We start from the raw sequence: 12739 nt of genomic DNA on the forward strand, positions 1-12739 counted from the left end.
TTTATGCAAATTTTTTAAGCTTAAACCGTTTTGTCATTTGAGGGGATTTATTAAAAAAAAAATTTAATCAACTATTTTTATTCATAAAAAACTCCATTTTTGGAGGTATTTTGAAATTGGTCCAGCTCACTTAAATCTTAATATTTTTTCGAAATATTTTGGCGGACTTCTTAAAATATAATAGATTTTATAATACCAATGGAAAAATAGTACCGATTTTTTTTTGTATGGGGAGTGATGCAGTCTAATGTACATACATATGTTGGTATTTCTAAAGCCGCGAAATTTAATGCATGTGTACGTATGCGCAATGAGTGTATTTTACGAATTTTGTTTATATGCACTTTCGGCCTTTTGAAATTTTTGGCCCTGGCCAAGTTAGTTTGGCTATATGACGACACATATTAAGAGGCGAATAAAGCAAGTTTTGATAAAAAAAAAGAATTTAACGTGAAAACCAATAGAGCACAGCGTCAAGCAATGATATTTGCCGGAAAACGATTTGGTAAATTTAAAAGCTAACCTGTGAATTGTTGAATATGACCTTAATTTTTCAAGAAGTCTAGAATGTATTTCAAGTGCATGCAAAATAAAGCTAAGGATAGAAGTATGTACATATGTATATGCATATATTTATCTTTTGTACATACATATTTATATAGCACTAATGGTTAGGAAGTAAAGGTTATAAAACAAAAAATATTTTCCAATGAGTTTTTATTGGTTACTATTAACGCGCTTATGAAAATAACAACATTAGGATGTCTCACTAAAGTGTTGCTGCTACTTCAGGCGATCCATTGCAATAAAAATATTTTGAAGGTCTAAATAAATATTAAAGAAACATGTTTCGCTATAATGTTTTTTTGAGAGCAATCTCGTAACCGAAATTGGATTTGAAGTTATGTATCTTTAAAAAAATACCAACATTTTCTTCGTCCAAAATACTTCGGCTGAAGACGTAGACATTCGAGAGCGGTAAAAATATGTGCTTTTGATAAAACAATTTATCCAGAGCAATTGCAATGGGCTTTATGAATAAAAATTTAGCAATTGCTTTTTCTTAAAATTTCTCGATTTATTCAAATAAATTTAAGTAGAAGGTCGGAAATTTTAAGAAAAAACAATTGCTTAGTTTTTATTCATAAAGCCCAACGTCGAAATTCAGTTGAGAGTGCTTTTTTGAAATGTTCTTTTGGTTTTCATATAATAGTTAATATTGAACAGAAGAATATTCACGCTGATATCGTAAACAATATTTTATATCAATCTTAGCGATTTGTTTAATAAGTGACTTTAAAAATGTCTACCGGCAAAAAAAAAAAAAGAAATTGAAAATTTTAATCTCGACTTTTCAAAATGTCGCATTACATTTCGCCAATCTACCGCTTCTAGGCCTAAATTCGAGAGGGGCTCGAAAATCTGCACTTGTGCCTGAAAACGTCGATGCTACAGCTGTGCATTGATAATGCACAAGTACAATTTATAAAAACTGGCGTTGATTTTTTAAATTTTTTTTCGCAAACAGTCTTGCGCATTTTCTTCCAAAAAGTCCAAAACGCCGTAAAAAAAAAGTAAAAACCAATGCGATTTTTTTTTTCGCTCAAAACTTGCACTTATTTTACTAAAATTTCATAAGATTTGTTACTGCATACCCAAAAATTAAAAAAAAAATCACCTGAATTTCTAAATTCTGTACAAAATTTAAAAGTTAGATTTATATGGTTCTGGTAGAAGCATGAACCATACTAACACAAAAATTTTAGTTTGAAAAACATTGTAAATATTAAAAACAAAGGTCGACTTTTTGGTGCTTTATCACTACTGGGTAAAGTGGATTTCCGCTTGGGTAGATCTCCGCCACTCTTGGATAAATTACGGATATATGTGAACCGAAACGTCATCGGTTTGAAACAAAGGGACGTAGCCGCACCATTTTTCAGTTTAGAAAAAGAAGCTGATGAGGTTGGTCTAGCGGTGAATGAAGACTAGACTAGACACCTGCTGGAAACATAAAAAAGAGTCAGCGTGTTTCTACCTAGGATTCAGCATAAACACTACCAACAACGTCAGCCTGGAGATCAAGCGAAGTATAGCTCTTGCAACAGGTGCTATTTTGGGCTCGGTAGGCACTTGTTAAGTAGAACCCCCTCTCGACGAACTAAAATTGGGCTCTTCAAGTCGCTCGTCATGCCCGTTTTTCTACATGGTGCAGAAACGCAGATGATGTCGAACAAATATTAGAAGGCTTTGTGAGCTTTCAAGAGAACTAACCTACGCAAGATCTACGGCACTGTTCGCGTACAGGAGAAGATAGAATGACGAGCTGTAGGAGCTTTATAATGACATGGACATAGTTAAGCGCATAAAAATACAGCGATTATACTGGCTTGGACAAGTTGTACGCATGGATGATGACGCTCCGGTGAAAAGCTCCTTCGAAAGCAAGGGCGCCCACTAACAAAATGGAAGGACCAAGTGCAGAAGGATCTGTCTGCACTCGGGATGAGCAAGTCGGCCTAAACTGACAAATGGTTGTTATGCCAAATAAGAAACCTGAACATTCCTAAAACGGGAGTTTAGCGCTCTTCAAGAACAACAACCTCGTCCTCAAATTGAGCTATGGCCCCGCCAAGCCGTCGTACGGCAGAAAATATCCATTGTAACCAACTTAATCCTGGTATGAAAACTTCAAAAGCTAGCTCTCACAAAAGTTGTACGAGTCGAGAAGCTTACATAGCAAACATCGAACGGCTGCTGAACTCTAGTAAAGAGCTAGTTCTAATGCCATGGAAAGTATTTTAAGTGCTCATGGAGATAATTTTGAAAAGTTGTAAGGCCAGGTTTGATTAAATATTCACATTTTTCCGTTATGAAACACTCCTCCTTATAACCAAATCTCCAAAAGAAATGCATAAGATATGTATATATCATTTCCAAACTCGAAAACAATTTGATATTTCGATACATTTTACAAAGTGGATGTATCAAACTAGTTTTGGGCGCCTTTGAAGGAGAGGATTACTTGCGACCTCCATTCAAATCTTATTGGGAGAAGAGAAAATACCACAACCAGTTAATGAAGAATAAAATGTGGCAAACAGTGGTGCTTTCAGAAGGATAGCTCTCAAAACAGCGTCAGTCGATAATCGATTCAAAGGCTCTCATCGCAAGCTATCACTTTTAAAAATCTTGATTCAACGAGTCTTCAGCGATATGAGGAGTTACAATTCACGTTTTCGAAAATATGACAAAAATATAGCAAAAATCTGACCGCACATATGCATATACAGGGTGTCCTAGACCGCCAGTGTACCCTCTCTAAAATGGGGATATACGTTTTTTTTTATTGAAGAAACACAAAAATTTGACCTACCAAATTGCGGATGCTCTTTTTTTTTGTGGTATTACCGACTTCTGCATTCGACCGTAAGTAAATTAATTAAACTTAAAAAGTGTTCATCGAAATTTCGATTTTTTAAATTATATTTCTTGGAAAAATTTCGAGTATCCAGTTTTGTAGGCCTTTAAACTTTATTATAATTTTATTTAATTTTTTACACTTTGTTGTGTGCGCATTTTCTTCCATATAAAAATAAATTAGGTTCATGCGTTGTATGGAAGAAAATGCACACGCCCTCGACAAAAATAATACTAAATATCTCTCTAAGAAATCTAATTTAAAAAATCGAAATTTTGATGAGCACTTTCTAAGTTAAATAAATTTTTGTGAATTTTATGCAAGCTTTGAAACTTTTATTCATGCCGTTTCTGATACACATCGACACATGTTCTAAATGAAAATTATCAACAATAAATAAATAAATAAAAGTTGCCAGCAACATAATTTTAAATTTTACTGCTATTATTTCGCTCGCAACTGTATATATATATAATTTTACTACATACTCGGCTTCTGAGGATAAAAGTAAGTAACTTTTGTTTGAAACTTTTTTCTCGAAAGTGCCTTTTTCAACCTCTAAATGGCCCTCGAATTTAAAATGGTCCTGAACTTCTGAAATCAGTGAAGATATTTTTATTGCAAAACGAAAAAATTTGAATTATCAAGTCGGGGAATGCTCTGTCTTTTGGTCGAATTACCGACTTCCGGTTTAGACTCTAAACATTTAAATATTTTCCTGCACGTCACCATACTAATGTGACCTTAAACCCAGTATTACTTTCACTCCATTTCAGCACTTTTATATCTGATCAGCAAATTTGAATCTAAAAATTTAACTGTTACAGTATTACGAAAATCTGGAATATGGCATCAACAAGTCTGGACAATGCTGATGAAGTGGTTTTAGTCACTGGAGGTAGCGGTTTCATAGGGCAACATTTGCTCAAACACCTTTTACGCGAGCGATCAAACTTGGGAATCAAAGAAATACGTTCGCTGGATATATTGCCTTTTGAAAACAAAATTGGTAAGCATCAAGGATACTTTTTTATTTTATTGATATGTTTTATACCCATATATATGTACATTATGCAGATATTCCTCAAGCTGAGGAACTAAAAATTTTCGTTGGAGATTTTTGTGAACAAAAGTCGATTGCGGTGCAGGACGCTTTCAAAGATGTAAACTGTGTTTTCCATTGTGCTGCACTCGTCAGTATTGAATACCCGCCAGATTTCGCAGAGCTAGATCGCGTTAATGTGAATGGAACCAGTGCGATTGTAGATTTATGTGTGCAGCACAATGTGAAACGACTGGTGTATACCAGCTGCGCGTCGGTTTGTCTGGTCCCCTTCAAAGGATACAGCACTTTCACAATTGTTATTAACCAAACGGAGTCGAAGGCTCTGACGCCCACTTTTAATGCGCAGGACACAACAGATTTTGACAAATCGTTCTTGATACCAGGATACACTTCGTCGAAATTGAGGGGGGAAACAATTGTTTTAAATTCAAATGGAGCGCTACTTAGTAATCAAAAAGGTAGGAACTAGGTACATACTTACATTTATACATATATTAGCAGATTTTATAGAATGTTCATTACCTATAAGTATATGCATACATACATATTTACATTTTCTCATTCACATGAAATTTATTTATATATTAACGTACATAAATAAAATTGAACATCTGTATATTTTGCAGACTATTTGGAAACTGTGGCCATACGTCCACCTCTTACTTATGGCGAGGGCGATATGAAATTCGTGCCGCAAATTTTTGAGTATTTGTCTGGTCGCGGCTTTAGCTATCCGCGCATCGCTGGAGCGGGTGGCAAACAACAACTAGTCTATGCGGGTAAATCCCTTTTGAATCAGTATTTTTATAACGTAGAATTTTATAAATCACTTTCTTTCCGCTTTACATTACAGGTAATGTGGCTTGGGGACATCTGTGTGCATATAAAACGCTTAAAGCAACACCAAAAGCTATTGCCGGCCTGCCAGTATTCATTACCGATGACACGCCCATTAATGATGTGACAAGATTTATACAAAAAATGGCACTATTGGGCGGAAAGTTCAAGGTCAATTTGACCTTTTGGTACCTGCCTCATTTTCTTTTCTTCATTTTGTCCTTTCTCGCAGAGCTTTTCATACAGCTGCTTTACCCAGTTACGAAATTTAAACTAAAACATTCTCTTCGCGCAATTGGGTCCTTCACAGCTTCAGTATTGTTTTTTAATCGTTTGCGCGCCTCCATACATATGGATTATGTGCCGTTAATTGAACCGGAAGAAGCTGCGCAGCAAAGTGCACGTTGGTATGCGCAGTGGTGGGAAAAGCATTCAGCCGAAAAGCGGAGAAAATAGAGAGTTAAAACACCACAAAAACTAAATATGTAAAAATATATATTAAATTTTCGAGCATATTGTTATCTTGCCGTAGGTTAGTAAAATTTTGTTAAATAAAATTGTTGGATATGAACTATAAAGAGCAAAGTAGTCCGTGAACGTAGCTAGACAGATCTGTTACTATTTTATTATAAAGCGCGTTTCAGGCTCAGAAGAAAGTTCGACGTCGAAGAGCCACAGTCACAAACGACACCCGAGAACTTTCGAAATCGTCTCCGAATTCTGCTTAAACAAGAGAGTCCTCATCGACTGGATACAAATGAGCAGTGGGAATCGATCTCCCAGTCTTTTCGTACCGCTGCGGTTGGCTGGCGCAGAGAAATAAGCATCATTCAAAGCCACCCTGAAGATAATTCGGACGCGCGTGACAATTGAGCGGTGGCGGCAAAAATGGAGGAAAGAGATATGTACGTATTTTTTAAAATAATAGCGGAGAGGTCGATAGCGGTGAGTGCGATGAGCTTTAAATGCTGGCAGACTGGAATGCAGCGCGAAAGTTCGATCACAAAATAAGAAAACCGACACAGGCGGTGCATCTGACGAAGAGTACGCTGCGCTAGGTTCGATGTATACCCGCAGGCCTCATGTGGAAATGGAGAGCATTGTTAGGAAATCGACTACGCACGCAATTTTTTATTTTTTATTTAACATTATTGTTTTTTTTTTTTTAATTTAGGGGCAGGGGGATCTTGGTATAACCCTTGATAAGAGGATTAGTTGGAGCTCCCACTTAGGTACAACTTTTACTAAAGCCGCCTTTGTAGTTTAATGCCCAAAACATAAAAAACCATTCAAATAAATACTCGATTCCAAAAGAACCGGAAAACGGTTACGGACGAACCGCTACTCTATTCCAAAAGAACCGAAAAACGGTTTCGGAAGAACCGAAACTCGATTCCAAAAAACCCGAAAACCCTTTCCGAAAGCACCGAAACTTTATGTAAAAAAACCTAAAAACCGTTCCGCAAGAACCGAAACTCGATTCCAAAAGAACCGAATAGCGTTTCCGTAAAAACCGAAACTCAAATATAAAATAACCGAAAAACGGTTCCGGAAGAAGAAACTTGATTTAAAAAGAACCAAAAAAGAGTTCCGGAAGAACTGGAATTCGATTCCAAAAGAACCGAAAAACGGTTACGGAAAAACCGAAACTCAATTTCAAAAGAACCGAAAAACGATTCCAGAAGAACCGGAAAATGATCTCAGCATAACCGAAAAAATAAGAGAAAAGAATTGAAATACCTTTCAAAAGAACCGAAAACGGAACCTACAGAACCGAAAATCGGCCACAAAGCGTAAAAAAAATATTATTTTGTCATAAAGTCTAAATATGAAGATATCAACCCGAAACTCGATTTAATTATGAGTTGACCTACCAAATTTCGTTCGGTACGAGGCACTATATCGAGTCCTCCCCGCCAAAATAACGTAAGCGACGTCTTTTTCAAAATTTTCCCTTTGATGCAGAAATACATCTATAAGCTCTAGGAACATTTCCGCATCAAAAAGAAAATTTTGAAAAGAATGTCGCTTATGTTATTTTGGCGTGTAGGCCTCGATATCATACAGCCGCCATATATCCGATCTAGCCGCCTTACATCAACTTCTTTGCATAATACATTGCATACATAATATAGAGTTCGTCCCCCTTATGACTGAAACATGAATGTGTAAAAATGAAAATGTTGTGAAATCAAGAGTAATTTGTAAAGGTGATGTTGGTTCCTCGAGGGAGGGCTTTGCTTTTCAATTGCATACACAAGCCAAAGTAACACCCCTTGGTAAGAGTTATTCTTCACTTGATCTCAAGGCTGACGTAATTGGTGGTATTAATAATGGGTGCTATTTATTTCTCAAATATCACTCGATATGCTAAGACACTTTGTGTATTACACAAGACACTTTTTCTTGCGCTCATTAACCGCTAGACCAATAATATCTTTTGCCTCTCTCTATATTCTAGAGAATGCTGCACAGAAAACCGTCCGACGGTGATATCAGCACACGTCAGCTCTTATTATGCTTTCGAGCATCAAGTAACACGAGAATGATTCGTTTTATACAAAACCTTTTTTCGTGTTAAACGTCGCAGACCAAAAAGTTGTGTTCAACGTCATTCTACACAGCCGTATTAATTTTGCGAGAACCCCACTTGCTGTTAATTTCATTTTATGTTGCCAAAAGCGGCTCTGAACTCGACGGAAAAGTGGTTATCTAAAATCTTTTCCAGTATTAGAGGCCATGTGAAAATCTGATCAGTGATGGATTAGCCAGGTCTGAAGCAACATGATGAGAATCAATTAGTTGGTTCATGGACGGCTTCATTCTTTCGCAGAAATTCATTGATATGACCTTATATGCAATGTTAAGAAGATTTATTCTGTGGTTATTGGCGTAAACTACATGCTCCCCCCATTTTGTCGGTTGGAGAAACTACACTCAGATTCCAATCTTAAGGCATGTATTCGTCAGGCCGAATGACAGGGTGCATTCCAAAACGTCAAAATGCAAAGCATCAGTCCCTTTTATTTCTAAAACTCAGCAGATTGTAATGCCAAATGTGCGCAACCACGGTTAGATGCTAGTTTTCCCTAGGGTTGCCAGATTTTTTATGCGCGAAATCAGTACGTTAGACTTTTCCTTGCTAAAAAAATCAGTACTTTTCAGTACATTTTATTCAAAGCAAAATTATGAATGTAAGTAACAAATAATACTCTAAAACGCCAGAATATAGTTCATACAAATTGAAGGTGTTATTCATTTTAACATGAGTTTCCACATCACTGTACACAGAAGCCAATCAATTTTGTTATATTTATGACATTTTTGAATAGAAATAATGAGATCATTTCCATCTTCAGTGTTTAAATAGTCAAAGAATTCTATACATTTAATTTTAAAAGACATACTTTCAATTTGAAGTTCACTTTAAGAAAATTTTATTAGAAGCCGGTTTCTCTCTTTGCGCCAGGAAGCAAACTTTATACTTAAGATCCTCTCAGTTGCTTCGTTTAAGTACTTTATTGAAAAAAAAATAAAATTACATATTTTTTTCAAATGTGGAAAAGTACCACTATTTAAGGACCTCATCTATAATTCCTCATGGCTTAAATATATTTTTTCAACTAAGCAAAAGCTTTGAAAGACTAATAATTCGCTAAAAACCATATCTAACTCTATATATGTCTTGTATGTAAGACTCTTTTACAATGTCAGTAAATTGTGAAAAAATAATTGTAAGTTATAGGCAAAAATCATTCGAATACTCAAATTTGTTGTTATTAAACTGAAAGTTATTTTCGAGATAACTAACAAAACGCGAGAAAAAGAGTCCATCCATATTATCGCTCCATCATAAAGGGTGATTTTTTAAGAGCTTGATAACTTTTTTTTTAAAAAAAACGCAAAATCTCATCGGTTCTTTATTTGAAACGTTAGATTGGTCCATGACATTTACTTTTTGAAGATAATTTCATTTAAATGTTGACCGCGGCTGCGTCTTAGGTGGTCCATTCGGAAAGTCCAATTTTGGGCAACTTTTTCGAGCATTTCGGCCGGAATAGCCCGAATTTCTTCGGAAATGTTGTCTTCCAAAGCTGGAATAGTTGCTGGCTTATTTCTGTAGACTTTAGACTTGACGTAGCCCCACAAAAAATAGTCTAAAGGCGTCAAATCGCATGATCTTGGTGGCCAACTTACCGGTCCATTTCTTGAGATGAATTGTTCTCCGAAGTTTTCCCTCAAAATGGCCATAGAATCGCGAGCTGTGTGGCATGTAGCGCCATCTTGTTGAAACCACATGTCAACCAAGTTCAGTTCTTCCATTTTTGGCAACAAAAAGTTTGTTAGCATCGAACGATAGCGATCGCCATTCACCGTAACGTTGCGTCCAACAGCATCTTTGAAAAAATACGGTCCAATGATTCCACCAGCGTACAAACCACACCAAACAGTGCATTTTTCGGGATGCATGGGCAGTTCTGGAACGGCTTCTGGTTGCTCTTCACTCCAAATGCGGCAATTTTGCTTATTTACGAAGCCATTCAACCAGAAATGAGCCTCATCGCTGAACAAAATTTGTCGATAAAAAAGCGGATTTTCTGCCAACTTTTCTAGGGCCCATTCACTGAAAATTCGACGTTGTGGCAGATCGTTCGGCTTCAGTTCTTGCACGAGCTGTATTTTATACGGTTTTACACCAAGATCTTTGCGTAAAATCTTCCATGTGGCCGAATAACACAAACCCAATTGCTGCGAACGGCGACGAATCGACATTTCACGGTCTTCAGCAACACTCTCAGAAACAGACGCAATATTCTCTTCTGTACGCACTGTACGCATTCGTGTGGTTGGTTTAATGTCCAATAAAGTAAACTGAGTGCGAAACTTGGTCACAATCGCATTAATTGTTTGCTCACTTGGTCGATTATGTAGACCATAAATCGGACGTAAAGCGCGAAACACATTTCGAACCGAACACTGATTTTGGTAATAAAATTCAATGATTTGCAAGCGTTGCTCGTTAGTAAGTCTATTCATGATGAAATTTCAAAGCATACTGAGCATCTTTCTCTTTGACACCATGTCTGAAATCCCACGTGATCTGTCAAATACTAATGCATGAAAATCCTAACCTCAAAAAAATCACCCGTTATTATCGCAACCGGTACGTAACGGCCCGGCGATATGCCCATAAAACTATTGATCTTTTTGTTGTATTAATTTCTTGGGCATATCAAACATTATCAGAAACATGTCAACCATAATTAATAGTGATTTCGATCTTCCAAAAACTGTTGCCCTTCCCCGGTGCAAAATGTGTTTTGATGTTACCCTCAACCCTATAAAAAGTCAAGCTTTTGCCATCTTTCCTTGTCCAGCTCACGCATTTCATAATAGTGTGGTTTTAAACAACCACCTGATTTTCAGGGCAACCATCTCCCCTGACAAAGCCGCACAGAGTAGAAAATATGCTTTTTTTGCTTTACGAGACTGTGATATTTTAAGAAACGAACACACAATTTTCCCACCCTTTGCCTTCAATTTAGAATCGAGAAGAGAAACGGCCAATCAAAAGGCAACATTTTTTGGTGGAAACGGAATCACCATAAGTTATTTTCTGCTTACTTTTTACAGTACATTTTAAGGAAGTTCCCACGTTATGTAAAAACCCTAAGAAAATACTAAAGAATTTTGTTTGAATTGAAATTTCAGTACAAATGAGTACAAATTTTGAAAAATCAGGACATTAGCGTACTGATTAAAGAAATGAATAAAATCAGTACAAGAGTTGAAAAATCAGTACTGTGCTGATAAAATCAGTACGTCTGGTAACCGTAGTTTTCTCCTAGGTTACGCAAGTCAGACTTTTTCCTCTAGTGCCGTTTAGAAATAAAAGAGACTGGTGCTTTGTATTTTGACGTTTTGGAATGCACCCACACTTAATAGCTGGTACATGCTTCCGATGAACTCTCGGCCGCTGGCTGTTGCTCCATGTGTTATTGTTTTTAAGCCGCATGATTGTTGTTCTCACTTCGTCTTTGTCGGGTGGAGGACCCTATGTATTGGTATTTTTTATATAATTACCTTAAGCTCTTCGTACTTCCGCCTTTCTTCCTACCTCTTTTTTATCTTAAAAAGGCCACACTCCTTCCTCCTTCTTCTCCGTATCACTCAGCTAACGCTAGAGTAGCAATGGAGTGCAGGATTGACAGCCAAATGTGCGAACTCTGGGCTGTCCGCTGCGAGTGCAACTGCTTGCCGCTGAAATTACTTCCCGATACTTGTAGTGATCCGAAGAAACATTTAAAAAGCAACAAAGGCCAAACGGTAGAGGTTATAGTTGCTATTTCAGAAATCACCATATCTTGTCATCAGAATTATTCCCAATTCTTCAACATGGATCGATTCCGATCTTGCTACACAATTTCCATTATTTTATTGATTTTCTCAATGAATTGTCGACCAAAGCTGGAATTATGAATTCGAAATTTCACTTAGATATTATGACAGTCTATGGCTGTATTAGTGAAAAACTGCTGTTTTTTAATGTCATTCTATTCGAAACGACTTTGCAATCATTTAATCGCAAATGCCGAAAATTAGGCCCATAGCGAAGGTTATATTAAACAACGAAATTTCCACAACGGAAGCAAGCAAACTCTTGCGTTGCGTTCTTTACCTCACTGATTGCAAACCATTATTACCTTTATCTGAGAAGGAAAATCCCTATTTATTTCAAGAAAACGCCGACGACTTTCGAAAGCGATGACTTCTCCATACATACATATATATATATAGTATGTATCGGCATTAGTGTAGAGTGGAAATAAAAAATTTGCGTTCGGAACTTCTAATAGCGGGGGGATAGTTGCCTTTGGACGTCAATAGAATACTCCTAAATATTTTCTGAAATCGGCAAATATTTTCTGCCTACCTTTTTGGATTGAAATTTTTGTCATTTTTGTTAATTCTAAAGAAATTACGTAATTTTTGAAAATCATTTCCAGAAAGAATAAAGTAGGTAATTTATCAAAATGATTTTTAGAAAAACTCTGTGTTCGCAGTTTTGTAGGCTATTCAATTTAGTACAATAAAGTGCAACTTTAAAGTGGCTACAAAATACCGTTGATTTTTGGCGATGGTGCTACGAATTTTTTTCCACACGAAGTATGATCGAAAATTTTTTATATGGCGAAGATGAGCAATACCTTCAACAAAGCAAAAACTGCCGAAAGTCAACAGTAAGTCCTAGCTACATACTTCAAGCTTTCATTTTTCTATACCAAATGGTTTACAAAACTACATACAGAGAGTTTTTCTAGAAGTCATTTTGATAAATTACCTACTTTATTTGTTAAAATTTACAAAAATCTTAAAACTTCTATCAGAAAGGTAAATGGCTGTTTTCAGCTATA

The 12739-nt window shown here is 36.4% G+C and overlaps 1 protein-coding gene across 1 annotated transcript; it reads left to right on the plus strand.

Annotated features, from left to right (window-relative positions):
• The first annotated feature begins 3902 nt into the window (after positions 1–3902).
• On the plus strand, positions 3903–5880 carry LOC118746439 (3 beta-hydroxysteroid dehydrogenase/Delta 5-->4-isomerase type 2-like). The gene is made up of 4 exons (XM_036480290.1): positions 3903–4430; positions 4499–4945; positions 5114–5266; positions 5341–5880. The coding sequence occupies exons 1-4, from the start codon at positions 4268–4270 to the stop codon at positions 5778–5780; spliced, it is 1203 nt and encodes a 400-aa protein (XP_036336183.1). The 5' UTR covers positions 3903–4267; the 3' UTR covers positions 5781–5880.
• The last annotated feature ends 6859 nt before the right edge of the window (positions 5881–12739 follow it).

This window comes from Rhagoletis pomonella, unplaced genomic scaffold (assembly GCF_013731165.1).
Source record: "Rhagoletis pomonella isolate Grant_MI unplaced genomic scaffold, Rhpom_1.0 Rhpom_scaffold_00010, whole genome shotgun sequence".
Taxonomy (NCBI): domain Eukaryota; kingdom Metazoa; phylum Arthropoda; class Insecta; order Diptera; family Tephritidae; genus Rhagoletis; species Rhagoletis pomonella.

Excerpts from the sequence above, each read along its gene's own strand:
- LOC118746439 (XM_036480290.1), top strand. The coding sequence starts at position 4,268 with ATGGCATCAACAAGTCTGGACAATGCTGATGAAGTGGTTTTAGTCACT. Across the intron at positions 4,431-4,498 it reads GCCTTTTGAAAACAAAATTG|ATATTCCTCAAGCTGAGGAA; the intron begins GTAAGCATCAAG and ends TACATTATGCAG. Across the intron at positions 5,267-5,340 it reads ACAACAACTAGTCTATGCGG|GTAATGTGGCTTGGGGACAT; the intron begins GTAAATCCCTTT and ends TTTACATTACAG.